Source organism: Onychomys torridus, chromosome 4 (assembly GCF_903995425.1).
Source record: "Onychomys torridus chromosome 4, mOncTor1.1, whole genome shotgun sequence".
Classification (NCBI taxonomy): Eukaryota; Metazoa; Chordata; class Mammalia; order Rodentia; family Cricetidae; genus Onychomys; species Onychomys torridus.
The window spans coordinates 84,502,404-84,517,671 of NC_050446.1; the positions used below are offsets into that span (position 1 = coordinate 84,502,404).

Consider the following 15,268-nt stretch of genomic DNA (forward strand, 5'->3'; position numbering starts at 1 on the left):
CTGGAGACGAGTTTTACTTTTCAGGTCATCCAATTTAGGAGATCCAATTTCTGCAGAGGGAAGGAAAAGACTGGGTGGGGGAGGGAAACAGCCGACTCTTCGCCTTCGGATACGTCTACCTTCAATCCTCAACCTGACTCGCAGACACAGCCAAGTCAGGGGTTTTCCTTGAACCTCCACCACCACCACCACTACCACCACCACCAACCACCACTAACAGCGGCAGCACTACCTTGTCACTCACGCCAGAGAAACACGCCCCTCTACTCTTGACCAATAGCGGGTCCCCTACCTGCATAGTAATGAGCTCGAGACCTCCCTTGACCAATGGCGCTCTGGGAGCAGGGTTAGTTTTGCATGTACCTAAGTGATTTGCATAACCCGGCGGCCGGGGGCTCCGAAGGCGAGCGTGCAACCCTAGAAGGGAAAAGGACGCCCAGAGCGGGAGCCGCGGCGGGGAGGACGCGGACAGCCGGGGTGTTTGTGAGAGCCGGAGCGGGGGCTGGGGCGCCGGGCCGGCATGGCTGGAGGCTGCGCTCCGCAACCTTGAGGAGCAGTGTGGCTGGAGGAGGCCCGGGACAGGAGGCGGCGGCGATGGCAGCGCGCGGCCCCCGCAGCTGCTCTGGGCCGGCCCGGCTGGCCTGAGCCACCGAGCCGCGGGGCTGCCCGTGCGCGTCCATGGAGCAGCGGGAAGGGAGGCACTGCGGAGCGCCGCGTCCTTGCGCTGCAGCGGTGGACTACTGAAGGGAGCGAGCGCACGCGGACCGCCGAGGGACTGCGCCCGGGCCCCGAGTCCGGCCTCCGGCTGCCCCGGGGGCGGCGGAGGGCAACCGAGGCGAGCCGAGCGAGAGGCGCCGCCGGAGAGGCGGGCGCGGGCGGCGGCCGCAGCAATGCCGGGCCCGCTGCGGCTGCTCTGCTTCCTCGCCCTCGGGCTGCTCGGCTCGGCCGGGCCCAGCGGCGCGGCGCCGCCTCTCTGCGCGGCGCCCTGCAGCTGCGACGGCGACCGTCGGGTGGACTGCTCCGGGAAGGGGCTGACGGCGGTGCCGGAGGGGCTCAGCGCCTTCACCCAAGCGCTGTGAGTGCGGGCGACCGGGCTACGGGCTGGGGGACCTGCGGGGCGCAGCGGGGCGGAGCCAGGGCTAGACCTCAGCCTCCCAACCCCCAGCGCCCTAGGGTCCAGGGTGCACCGATCACCTGTGGATGTGTGTGGGCACATTGGCACCCTTTCCCGAAAGGTGGCCTTTTCAGACTTGGCCAGTCTGGATCTGAGCCCCGAGGAGCTTTCTCTTTCCCAGACTTTTCTGGGCGCAATTACATACCCCCGCCCCCATCTCAAATCCCAAATGTGTCTAGGGCCAAGAAGGAGGGAGGACACTGGAAACGCTTGTCCTTGGCAGCCTTTCACGCGACCTCTTCCCCCATGCGGCCCCCTGTTGGGCTGGCAAAACTTTGGCCACGGATGAGGGTGCCTAGAACTTGGCCTGCATTTGCCAACAAGGCACGTTCCATGGGGAAGCACCTGGATCCCCCCAGGGTTCCAGAAGGCGGAGGGAAGAAACACCTGTACCTTAGAAGGTGAATCGCTTTCCAATTTGGCCCCATCCTGCCTGTGCAGTGTAGCACACACCCCCTCCCCCCCCCAACCCAGACCCACTCGGGACTCACCACCACACTCCGGGCACTAGGGAGGAGGGGGAGATTCAGCCTTTTCTCGGCGGGAATCCTCTTACTGGATAAGGCGGTTTAAAGAAGGAATGCTGGCTTAAGCTGGAGAATGTTGGGAGAGAAAGTTCCAGAGCACACATTCAGTGCAGCCTGCAAGGTGGGCAACCTCTTTTCTGCCTGTGACTTCAGTAGAACCTTTCATCTGAGCTGCCTGAGGTCAGGAAGAGTCACCAAGGGTTCTGAGCCTCCACACCTCTTTCCTCAGAGAGCTTTCAACATCTCTCGGGAAAGAGGAGGACTCTGAAAGAGGTGTTGGAGGTGGTGTTGGCAAATGCCCCCATAGAAGAAGAATAGGGTCATTGAGCGAAGGGTAGCTTGCATGTCCCTTTCATCCTTCTTGTGTCCTGTCGTGTTGTGTGGCCTATTGCACGATTAAATCAGGAGCAGTGAAAGAGCTGTTAGAGAGAAAGGGGCCCCCCGAGAGGCCCTCGGGCAAAGGAAACTTCCTTTCTACCTTCAAGCTACCAAAAGAGACCTCTTAGGCATAGCTTTAAAGGAGTAACAGATCTTAGGAAGGGAAAACTCCCTTTTAGGCAAGCCGGGGCATTGCTGTATTTCCAGGTGGGTGGTGACAAGGCATTCCGCTGGCCTTGTAGGTTGGGGATAATGAGAATCGAGGCCTGTGACTTGGAGTATTGCACCGTCTTTGTTTTTGTCTCAGTCCCAGGTGTTACTTATGCACGCATCGAAAGACCTTTTCTTTCAGTATGGCATTTAACTTTTCACCAGAAGAGTTAACTTGGAAGCGTGCAGCGTTTTGCCCACAGGGTATATTTGTGGAAAAGTTTGAGCAGGGTTGGGAAGTGAGGAAAAGACCTTGGTAGAGGAGATAGGCATTTACTTTCTCGAAACTCTTTGGAAACGTTAAGAGAATTCAAGCAGAAAGAGAGGTGAGTTTACCTGAACCATTTTTAAGCCTATATATATATATATATATATATATATAAATATATATATATATATATTTTTAAAAAACTACGATTTCACTATTTAGCTGATTGTAAAGACTGTGTTTAGCACATTCTTCAAATGTTAACAAGTAGACTTGTCCCATAAGGAAAAGGATCTGTTTTACACAGTACCTAAACCCAGAGAGTACTGTCATGTTTTATGGGAACATGCTTCTCTCTCAGAGAGCATCACACAACCTGAAGATTTCACTGGAGACAAGGAAACACCCTATCTTCAGTGTGGAGCCTTAGGGAGTAACTGTGCATAGCTTGTGGTGTGGACAGATAACATTTTTCTGAACCGCAGCAGTGGTCAAATGTGGTCAATAGGTAGAGGGATTACATAGGCTGAGAACTCATTTTCCCCAGTCAACCTGCTTTTACCCTCAGAAGTATAAATGGTATACATAGACCACTCTGTCTTAAAGGGTTTGGAAGTGCTGGATATTTGCTTTTAACACACCAGCTGACTCTGCAGATTCAGGAGGGGCAGGTGCCTCAGATCTGCACTCGTTGCTCTCACAGGATATCAAAGGATAACCACGGGCTTCCATTCTGAGGTACCATTGTCGTTTCTGTGAACCACAGTTTACCCTAAGAAACTAGGTCTACAGTCACTATGCCGTTGTTTACATAGTCTTAATTTCTGGAGCTTGTCATTTGTGAAGTTGCGAACACAAAAACAGAAGCCTTAACATGAGTCTGTAGTTGCTCCAAGTTCTTTCTTAATCCTCAATGCTTGTCAAGTGACACCTACCTCTGAGGTGTGTGCACAACTCACCTGGGAGACCACAGGACCTTCAGAGAACAGGGATTTTATTTGACTCAGTCCACAGAGCCTGGTACCCAGGAGGAATTGAAAAATTCTGGAGTGAGTAAATAAGCACATAGGGCCACACTAAAGAGCTTCAGCTCCAGACACCATTCCCATGAGAGTTTTCCAAACTTGGACTTCTCTGCATTTAGCCTTTTGTCCAGAATTGAGAAGGCCCCAGAGATTACATACCTGCTGCTCCTACTTCAGGCTGGTTTAAACTTGTTCAGCCAAACTGTTTCCTGCTGAATGCTGCCTTATAAGACTTGGGGGACAGAAGCAGCTGCAAGCCCCAGGATCCTTGATGGGGCTCCCTCATTAATACCATTTATAGTGATTGTATTTCTGATCAGCTATTTTGAGCCCTGTGCCACAATGTATGTGGGCCTGTTGCAGTTATATACTCTTACTAATAATCAAATTCCATTTTATTTTATCAGGAGGATTCAAGGTTATCCCTGCGTTAGTGGTGATAAAATCAGTCTTATTACCCACATTCCAAGCTTGGGGGCGGGAGAGACGAAGTGGCCATGGTAGTGGGGAGGGGAGGTTTCAATTCGTGCTTTCTGGTTCATGTGTTTCTGCAATGGAATTTGAGAATTATAGATTTGGGATACAAATTTTCATGTCCAGGTTATGCCTGGCACATAACTTGAAGATGATTTTAAGAGTCTGTTTTCCTGCCTCCCTGGAGAGAGGTGGGGCTGAGCCCCTCATCACCCTTCTTAGCTCACCACTGAGTGATTGTGTGGCCTTAGGTAAGTCATTCCATATCATTTTGGAGTGTGTGACCGTTTCCTTATCTGAAAAGAATAAAGTGACTGCATTCCCCGGGTGATTGCTAAGCTGCTTATTCCCTGTAGAAGTCTGATGATTTTATAATCCTTACTTGTGGATGGTAAAATGACACGGATGTATGAATGACCTCATGAGAAGATCTTGGGAGCAGCAGAACAGTCTTCCAGTTGAAGCTGCATAAGCCTTTTTATTACCACTCACTTGGAGGAGTTCTTGCCTGCGTTTCAAAGTGTGTGTTAGGAAATTTTCCATGGAGACTTGTTGCAGAATTCGTGAGTAGCAAGGGCGCTTTGCTAGGGTAGAATAGCCCTGATTGTTTCCTGTGTGTATGGCTTAACACTTGGAAAAGAAAATCACTCTGTTTCACTAATTTGGATACTGTACAAAAAGTTACTCAATGTCCTCCTTTCCATGAAATTAGTCATAACTCAGACCTTCACAGTGAGAATATTCTGTACCTGAGCAGATTTATCAAGCCCTCCTTATGGAACTGATGGTTACCTGAAGGGCTTGGAAGTCGTTTTTAAAGACCCAGTGGCTTTTTCTTCTCCCTTTATTAGTATCATCTTAGATTCTTCCCCAAGATGTGTTTTCTTCAGTATACCACACATCTTCATTTACAGATATCAGTTGAAAATACTTTCTTTTTCTAACTTCCAGTATCTACTGAATATTCCATAACAGGTCAAATCAATAATCAGTGTCTGAATGTTCATTTTTTTATTAGTAGTAAAATTTGACATCTCTTTTTTTTATTTCCTAATTCCCTTCAAATTTCACTGTTAGAGATTTGTTAGTTTTGTGCAAAAAGTGTACTTCAGAGAAAGATCTGAACATCTTTTAGTTTGGATCCTTTATTTCACAAACTAGTGAACCACTGTGCTCTTTAGTCTAGAGGAAAGTGCATTCTATGGGAAACATGGGTTCCAGATCTGTCAATAATTCACTGGGGTAACCTTGAGTGAGTCATGTGCCCAACCCTTCAGGGCTCTAATTTCTACAGTCTGGCAAAACAGGGACAGCAACAGCTCTTACTGACAAGAGTGTTTTCTCTATTTAATGGAAATCATTTTCAGTGAACTGGGGCTAGGTAGGCACTCTACCACGAAGCTATACCCATTAGCTCAGAATTTTGATTTTTATGAATTTCTCGAGTCAGTCATGTGAAGAGAAGTGATGAGGATGCTTTCATCTAGCCAGTAGATTTTACAGTTGTCCAGTTCAACTCGAGTACTTCCAAGGAATAGGGGATCCATGTCTCCCCACGCAGTGATGTGTTAGCTGTTGTCTGAACAGTGCTGAGAATTTATGCCAGGGATTTACTTACTCCATATTTCTGAAGACTTGCTGTAACCAATAATAGTTCACAATTTCCAGTTTAACTGACCACTGTGCCAGTTTTGGTGTCACAAGTATTTACTGTCCAAGTAGTTGGCTCTTAGCTTTAGAATTGTAAGGTAACATTTGACAGCTTAATCTCTCAGGAGAAAGATCAAAGATCTGTCTTAGTAGGTGGATCCAGGCAAGTTTAGGCATTTTCTTAGCCTCTGCCTTTGTCAGTCTGTCTCTCAGATTTATATTTTAGTCATCTTTATAAAGGTTGAAAACACTGACAGCCTGCCAGTTTGGATTTTAGTTTCTGGCCTCCTTGATTTGAGTTTATTCTATCCTCATTCCTTCTCTCTCTCTCTCTCTCTCTCTCTCTCTCTCTCTCTCTCTCTCTCTGTCTCTGTCTCTGTCTCTCCCTCTCTCTCTCTCTCTCTCTCTCTCTCTCTCTCTCTCTCTCTCTCTCTCTCTCTCTCTCTCTCTCTCTCTCTCTCTCGTGTGTGTGTGTGTGTGTGTGTGTGTGTGTGTGTGTGTGTGTGTGTGTTAGTAATGGGTATTAGACTATATAGTAGCTTTCACCTCTCCTTTGGATTTCTTTGAATCCTGTAGAACATAAAATTGAAGAATCATTTGGTGAATCATAGAGTCTGAGACCGACTCTTACTTTCATCTCCATAAACATGTAATGTGGGTATTGAGAAGGAACAGTACTGGTTTCTATACCTGGGAACCAATTCATGGTAATGAATACTTTATTGGGTTGTTAATAAAATATTAATAATATAATAGTTTAAAAGCTAAATTCCACCAAGTATACCTTCAACTTTGAAAAATGTAAGTAAGCCAACATACATATTCATGATAGGACATCATTGCTCTTTCTACCTGTAAAAGTAGATATTAAAGTTTTAGGTTTATAAATATATTATCTAGGTTTCTCCTTAAGTCATGGATGGTCCATATTTGGCAATGTCAAAGTTTGTTTTCAATAAATGAAAAAAGAAAGTTTTGGGGTTTTTGTTTGGTTTTGGTTTTGGTACCTCTGCTTAGTGAAGTATAGTTTTTGTAAAAGCTTGACTGAAGGTGATAAAGTGCTCCAATTTTAAATACTGGCAATGAAGAAGAAAAATCTAGGGCATGCAGCCAATCAGTACTCTTACACAATGGCTAATTTGTCTGCCTTCTTGACATTTCTTTTGTATATTTAAGCACCTGATGGTCAAACTGCTTGTCAGGTATCAGCCTATTGTTTGAAAGTGAGCAGGTTCCCAAACTGAGTTTAAAGAACAGCCTTAGAGTGAGAGACCATGATTTTTATAGTTTGTAGATGTTTAATGGTGTTTAAACTTTCTAAAGACTCTAGCAAGATCAAATACCCCTTTTAAATAGTGCTGTGTACATGTGTGCAGTATGCACTGTGTTGATTCACAGAGAGAAATTTACTAAGCTTTGTATGTGGCTATTATTTACTTATTTTGCAAGATTCTTAAAGTATTGAGGTACTGTATGCCACAACTGGGTAATTAAATCTTCTAATGTTTGGGTTGTTTAAGTTTTTAAAATAATGGTTTTATATTAAGATTAAATTGTCATAAAGATACAATAGCTAGGTTCTCCCAAACCACATATTTTGCATCAAATGCCTTATTTATTTGTTTGTTTATTCACTTTGCCTCTTTAAGTGAAAGTGGTTAAAGTTTGGGAAAGACTTTTACCAGTCTAGGCCCAAGAAATGAATGTTCAAATGTTTTAAGTATATTCATGTATGCATTTCTTAGCTTTTTGGATTGAAAGGTCTTATGAGCAAACCAAACACTGAATCATGCACCTGTGGTAGCATATTGTCCCATAGAATATGAAAATATCTCATAAGGGAATGTTAGCCAAGGATATTTTAAGAGGCAGCTGTGTGTTAGCTTCTGAGCTAGTGTCATGTCTGCTTGTAACGAGACACGTGGAAGATGCAAATTTAATATGTTGCAAGGTACTCAGTGACTCTCCATCCTTCATATGAAATTTGTATGTGTGTATTCTGAATCAAGATAAGCAAAGGACTGTGTGAGCCCTCTTAGCTGGTTGTTTCTGTTTGTTTATTTTTTGAGACAAAGTTAAGACCTTACAGTGTAACTGGCATCGGCCTTGACTTTGCGATCCCATTCCTCCAGTCTCCTGGGTTAGTTTTTATTTTTTTATTTTTTTTAGCATTAGAAGAATATAGTATGATTTTTTGTTTTGTTTTGTTTTTGTTTTTCATATTGACCATTGAAAGAATGAAATCTCATTATGCTCTGGCTACAGAGTATTTTTGATTCATTTTTCAAATCATAATGTAGAATCCTTTAAAAAGTTGTGAGTTATACCCCCTCACCCCTGTATTTGCAAAGCTCTATTTAGGGACATTTTTCTTTTCCAGAAAATAGACAGAAATTTGGTGAGCATCTGGCTCCTTTACCTCAGCTTGGTTCTAGGCATGGTTAAGGGCTGTGTCTAGAACTGATTCAAGTCTAACTTTTCATTCCCCCTGTACATTAGATTTCATGGTATAGGGATCAGCATGAACCACAGAATAATTTAGTACAAGTGATGACATCTAGACTTCCCCCGAGGAACTAGGTGAGAGACTTTTTTAAGCTAAGGGAGATCAGTTTCAACATCCTTGCTCTCTTCAGGGTTTGGGTTTTGAAGGTGCAGAGTGGGAGGTGTGCTTCCAAGTTGGCAGTCTCTTCTGTGAAACTCATTGGTCTGTGACGCTGATGAAGTTCCAGGTTTTTTCCTGGTTCTCTTAGGGATACTCTGTCTGTGCAGAAGCTTTTGAAGAAAGTATATACCTCAGGAAGGCTTGGCCTACCACTGACTTTTGGGAGTGTGGAAGCACATGGTTACTCTTAGGTTCTAGATTGTCATCCTTCCCATGTGTGCAGCAGAATGAGAGAGAGGGAGAGAAGGAGGGAGGGAGGGAGGGAGAAAGAGAGAGAGAGCAGCATCTTTGGACCCAGGTATACCTCAGCAAGCATGTTCTTCTAGTGTGTCAGCTTCTGTTCAGTAGTTGTGGGAGAGAAAGAGTAAGTAGTGCCAGCTCTGGACCTGAGGTTATGGTCCTGTGCACTTCAGCATTTTGTTTTACTTGCTGGGTGTATTTAGTATTTTTATTTTCGTAATGCCATAATTGTCCTTTGGATCTTTATTGAGCTTTCCTTACCTCATATAGTGGAAATGTTCACAGACTTCTTAATACAATGCAGGTTACTTTCATAAAAAGTAAATATTAAATGAATTCAGTATATTTAACGTATTTTGGTACCATGGTTTTAATAGGATACATTTGGCATTAACTGACATTTAGTGTCCTGGCATAAACCCAGTTTTCATCCTTTCTGTGATACTTCTGCTCACCTATTTTGGTAAATTTCCCCCTAATTTGTGTGTGTGTGTGTGTGTGTGTGTGTGTGTGTGTTGTATATGTATGTGCATATATAAAGACACAGATGTGCCACAGAATGTATGTGGGGGTAGAAAACAACCCTAGGTGTTCATTCTTGCCTTCTACCTTGTTTGAAATAGAAGTTCTTGTTTTCTGCTGTGTATACTAGGCTACCTGGCCTGTGAGCTTCTGGGGGTTCCCCTGTGAGCCTCTGGGGGTTCCCCGTCTCTGCCTTGCATCTCATGTTTGCAGTACAAGCGCTTTATCCATGGAATTGTCTCCTCAATCTTCAATATTTCTCTTTCCTCCTTTCTTTTTCTTTCTGAGACAGACAGGCTCTTATGTAGCTCTCATATAACTAGCCCTAGCTGGCCTGGAAATCACTGTGTATACCAGGCTGACCTTGACCTCACAGAGGTCTGTCTGCCTCTGTTTTTCAAGTGCTTGGACCAAAGGTGTGTGCCACCATATCTGGCTCCAGTATTTTCTTAAAAAGAAAATTTTCCTTGTTGGTTTTAAGTTCTCCAAGGTCATTTTGAGTCCATGGTCCTATCATCTGCATTTTTTTTTTTTTTTTTTTAGTTATAAAGGGACCAAGAGGTCAAGCAAGTCAGTTCATCACTTTGGGCCTCAAACTTCCCATCTGGAAAAGGAGGGAGGTTGCTTTCAGGCTTTGCTTAGGACCTCTCTGTAGCGTGGCGTCTCTGACACAGAGTGAGGATCCCATGTATTGTCATTTCTTTGGGGAGTTAATAGGTAGCTGCATATGCATGCTATCAGTTTGTGATTTAAAAAATCTGTATCCTCCTCCTTTGGTTGTTTGAGTGTGTATTAGATTGAGAGCTGGTTTTAGATTTCATAGGTGAGCCATTGGGCTGATGGAAAAGTCTGCTTAACTACCCCGTGTTTCTGACAATATCTAGTAAAGAGACATTAGTACATGTGTTTTATAATGGCACTGCTGTCTTATAGGTAAGGCTGCTAGCCTGCTAACTGGAATATCTGTGATGTTGGGGAGATGATGTCTCTTTGGAGGAGGGAGCCCAGAGGACGTAAGATTTTTACCCTTGATCCCTGGGCCCTGACTCTGCTTTCCTCACAGTCGGTCAGATAGCAGGTGCTGTTCCAGTAGAGAAACAAACTGTCTGTCTAAAAACAGCGTGGACCTTGCTCTATACAGCCAAACTTGACAACACCAAGTGTCTTCACTGAGCAAACAACTCTTGGGGAATTCTCTTAACTATATAGTCTGTCAGATTCATTTGGTCACTTCATGTTTGAGATGGCTAAGGGTAACTCAGAATTAAAATTTTAGCTGCATTCTTATCCCTTCACATCAACCGTGTTTCTAGAAATATTCAGATTGCTAGAAATTTTTCTTAGAAGTATTTTGAAAAGGTATTTTTATTGGTTACTCTGTGTGAGTGTATGTGTGTGCGTGTGCGTGTGTGTGTGTGTGTGTGTGTGTGTGTGTGTGTATTCGTGCACACATGCAGATATAATCTTCATGCTTTGTAGATAAAAAAGATACACTTATTAAGTAATTTTAGAAATGACATCCTTCTTTCTAAGGATGTCGTTTGTGAAATGCTGTATAGTTTTCCTACTCATTTTTGGTACTGGGATTTAAACTAAGGGCTGTGTATTGTGCTCATCAAATGCTTGGCTGCTAAATTGTATCCTTGTCCCTGGCATTCTTATTTGCTTTTTATTTTATTTTCTTCAGAAAATTTAAGAACTCTTGGCTTTTTGATTAAGCCCTGCTTTGAAATGATTCAAAAGCCAAAACAGCAGCTGACGGTGGCCGCAGTGCCCATGACCCATTTAGATTGTTTGAGTGGTTCAAGTCCGGTTTGCATTTTTCTACCCTCGGTTGCTTTCTTTAAAAAAAAAAAAAAAAAAAAAAAAAAAGTTTGAGATGTTTTTGCCGTTGCCATCTTGACATTTGCCTGGCTACACATGAAGAGTCTGATCCAATCCCTCAGCAGGGAGACTAGTGTGGTCTGGCTCTCAATAGCCTTGTCCCTGACAAAGAAAACATATGGAATATTTCATTCCTGCCCTTTACAAATAGTCTGGGCCTGTGAGGGCACGCAGCAGAAAGCTTCCTTCTTCATGATAGGTTGCTACGTTTTGCACTAATAATGGGCTCTGCTGCTCGTAAGCAAGCCCTGCTTGCAAAACCTGGCTACTTTTTCTGAAAAGAAAATTCCACGTTCTGGTCAAGTCAGTTTCTAGTATCAATTTGAATGTAGTTGTATTGTCTGCTTTCATGGATGCCCACTTAATCATACGTTTCATTAAAGGGAGTGAAATGTTCGCGTGTGTACACACAGGGCATTTGGGTGCTGTCTTTCCAGATTTGATATGTGATGTGTAGAGGAAATTCGGATGCTTAATTCCCTGTAGAACATGCCTGGAGGGCTATGTGTGGGAATGTTTGTCTTCTTGTCAGTCCAAAGAAAGAGAGCAATTGGTCAGCCTTTTGCTAGCCAAACACTGCTACATTGGCCACTAAGGGTTTTTTCTTCACAGTACCAGCCTTTCTGCTAGCCTTAAGGGCTTTGCTTTGTGTTGTCTGGAGCTACCGGATAGAGAGAGGCTCATTGGCTGGTTTATCAGGAGCTAAGCAAGACTGTGGAAAAGAAAGGGCAGTCTACTTTCTGGCTTTACTAGACTTTATTTTGTGTTAGGAACCTGCCCTTAGTACTACTCTGGCACTCAGTAATAGAATGATACATAAATAAATAATGGAAGAAAGCCCAAGATATGCAGCAATGAGATGATTCATAACTTTGGTGTGGGAAATAATGATGCCCATATCATCAGCTCTTTTCCAATCCCTAAGATACCCCAGCCTGAATTTCTAGTTTCATTGTTTGTCATACATGTGGACTGGCTTTGACACATGGTCACAATTTATCTAATGGGTGTGATCTCCTATTTATTGTGTAATCCCACATAAGACCAAATATTTACATTTATATATACATCTCATCTAAAAGTTATTTCTGATGGCTCTTAGTGTCATAGCTGAGCATAAGCTGTGTAACAATTTAGCTCATAGATATTAATGTTTCCCACACTTTCTTATATAAGAATCATCTCTTTTGTAGTTCTTAACCCAAGGCTTTGTAAATGCTGAGCAATGGGCTCTACTACTGAGCCATAGTAGAGCCCTTACCTCCCTGCCCCCACCCCTTTTTTTTGAGACAAGGTTTCTCTGTGTAACAGCCTTGACTGTCCTGGAACTTACTTTATAGACCAGGCTGGCCTCAAACTCACAGAGATCTGCCTGTCTCTGCCTCCTGGGATTAAAGGCATGCACCACCACCTGACTCCTTTATAGTTCTTCATAAGTTTTTCTCTAAATTTGTTGACCTTGGAGGGCTAAATTTAAATTAAAATATTTATTTTATGTGTATAAGTGTTTTGCCTGAATGTATCTATGTGCACCATGTGCTTGCCTGCCTGCCTGCCTGGTACCCGGGGAGGTCAGAAGAGAGTGTTGGATCTTCTGGCATGTTATTACAATTGGTTGTAAGTCACCAGGGAGGTGCTGGTAACAGATCCCAGGTCCTCTGCAAGAGCAACAAGTGTCTGAACTGCTCAGCCATCTCTCCAGCCCCTGAGGACTAAGTTTTTAAAAACTTCGTTTTCTGCTCTTCACAAATGAGTCTACTCAGTTTCCCTGTTTAGTGTATAATTATGAATTCATAATGAGGAAAAAACTCAATCCTGTATTAAAATTGACCCTCATTTTTACTGCTCAGTTTGGTGTATTTAGGACACATGTTTTTGAGATAGAGTCTTGATATATAGCTCTGATGGCCTGGAACTCATTATGTAGCCTAGGCTGGTCTTGAATTTGTGAAACTCCCCCAACCTCCACCTTCTGAGTACGGGGATTACAGGCATGACCAGCCACCACCCACAGCAGTGCATAGGTCTCAAGTCATGAGGTAAATATACATTTTTAAGAACATGGTAGTCTGGATTTGAATGTCTTAAAACTATGTTAGGGTTTCTTCTTCTTAAGCCTAGTTAGTTTAATACCCAACATTAGCCAAACCTGTTAAAAATTGATTTTGTTTAGAAGTTTGTACTTGTCAAAGAACATTTTATAGCATCCTTTTGATCCATGGCATTTACCTTGAAAATATCTGCAGACATGACCTATTGTAAAACATTTTACCAAAAGTGAAGTCTTTGGATTGTTTGGGTATCTGTGTTTGAAAAGCATGATTTTCTTTTTAAAAATGGAAATTTGGTGAGGAATTTCTGGACCTGCCTTTTGTGTTAGACATGTTATGTGTGCTAGCTGTAATTTCTGTAATAAGTATGTAGGTCCATTTCAGGGTTCCCATTTTATAGCTAAGCAAAGTGAGATTTGCAAGGATTGGGTAACTTTCTCACACACCCACACTTGGTGGGTGATGGTATGTCAGTTATTTGATCTCAGTTTGCTCATCTGTGTTTGCTTGAGTATTTGACAGTTTGTCATAAGAGAAAAGAGAGGGGTAAAGATCAGGGCTAGTGAGATGACTGTGTGAGTAAAGGCACTTGCCACTAGACCTTTCATAGAGCCCGAGTTCCATCGTGGAACCCACATGGTGGAAGGAGAGAACCTGTTCCTTCCTGCAAGTTGTCCCTGGTGTCTACCTATGAGCCACATGCGTGCGCGCGCACGCGCGCGCGCGCGCGCGCGCGCGCACACACACACACACACACACACACACACACACACACACACAGAAAAGTTAAAAAAAATAGTGGGAAGTTTTAGATTATTACAGGTAAAGAAAAACTCAGGACTGAAAATAGAGCATACTCTAAAGCATGTGTATGTCCACATATCTGTATTTGTGGAAGACTGACCTAATGTTAAAATCTGTGTACTCTGTGTGTAACATGAAATTTTTTTTTTTTACAGTAGATTTTTTTGTGGGGGGAGAATGTATCAGTCTCCCTCACCCCCCCCCCACTGTAATTCCTGCTTTTCATTGATCTGCATTTAAAAGATGTTCCGTCAGAGGGAAGAGGTGAATACAATCGAGGTACACTATAGATGGGTATGAAAATGTCAGAATGAAATCTGTTACTTTGTACAGGAGTATATGCTAATAAGAGAAACAAAACCTGAAGGAAAGAAGAATTCTGATGTGAACATCAGCAGAACGCTCCACCTCCCTCAGTAATGAGTGTCAGGACGCATATCAGTCGCACACCGTGACTAGCTTTCTCTCTTCCCGGCGTGTAGATGGTATAGGGGGATCAGATCTACCAGCAGACTGTTTTTCTGTTTCTCAAGGAGCAAGCCTCTCAATGTGCTTCTTTAAAGCAAAGCCTTGAGGAAGATTTAAAAACCAAGTGTGCAGTGTGATGGTTTCCATATAGCTGCCCCTTTTCACTCACTGGAATTTCCTGCCTCTCCTGTGGAAGATGTTTTTATAGGGAAGTCAGCATAAAAGTGAATCACCCATGAGCCGTTTTTTTTCCCCCAAGGCATTTCATTTACTTAACTTGGTATTAATTTAGTTGGTACTCTTTAGTTGACTTGAACACTGTGTTTGTTGATAGTGTGAGCTGATGTTTATTAAGCTGTTAATATTTTACAGACTTCATGAGTCCCCATTTGGACCTATGCACACTTTTTCCTTTAATAGCAGGGCTATTCAGGATTGAATCTGTGGCCGTAATTTCAGTGTTCTGGTGATGCCAGCGCCATCCTGGAGAGCCATTTGCTTGCTGATTTTTTTTTTTTCCTCCTGAAATGTTTCCCTTTTTCATTTCACTTAGATGGCATTGCCATGAGGAACTTTGTAGTCTCTCTGGCCTTTCAGGGACATCCTCACCATCTTCTTGTTAATTACTTGCTTGTGAAGAATGTTCCCAGGTGCCAGGCATTGAGTGCTTTGCTTCACATGTGACGCCTGTCATCCTCCAGTCACATCCTCTTGTATGTGCTCTTCTCTTGACCATTGCAGAGAAAGAGAAACCTAGCAGAGTGTGCTGATGTGAGGGCTGTTGCCACAGTTAGGGAGTGACATTTTGCAGAGGAGGTGTTGGATTTGGCTTTCAAGATCTGAGTACAGCCCGGCATGGTGGTTCTTTCCTGCTACCCCAGCACTTGGTAGTGACTCTGGAGATCACCCGGAGTACTAAAGCCAGCATGGCTACAGACATTCAGTCTTTCCCTCAAAGAGAAGAGAAGAGAAGAGAAGAGAAGAGAAG

At 43.6% G+C, this 15,268-nt stretch overlaps 1 protein-coding gene across 1 annotated transcript in view; it reads left to right on the plus strand.

Annotated features, from left to right (window-relative positions):
* The first annotated feature begins 340 nt into the window (after positions 1-340).
* Lgr4 (leucine rich repeat containing G protein-coupled receptor 4) overlaps positions 341-15,268 on the plus strand; it is a 100,339-nt gene continuing 85,411 nt past the window's right edge. Inside the window, exon 1 of the mRNA XM_036183578.1 lies at positions 341-1,075. Within this exon, the coding sequence (XP_036039471.1) occupies positions 891-1,075 (185 nt within the window). The 5' untranslated portion in view covers positions 341-890. The remainder of the gene's footprint in view (positions 1,076-15,268) is intronic.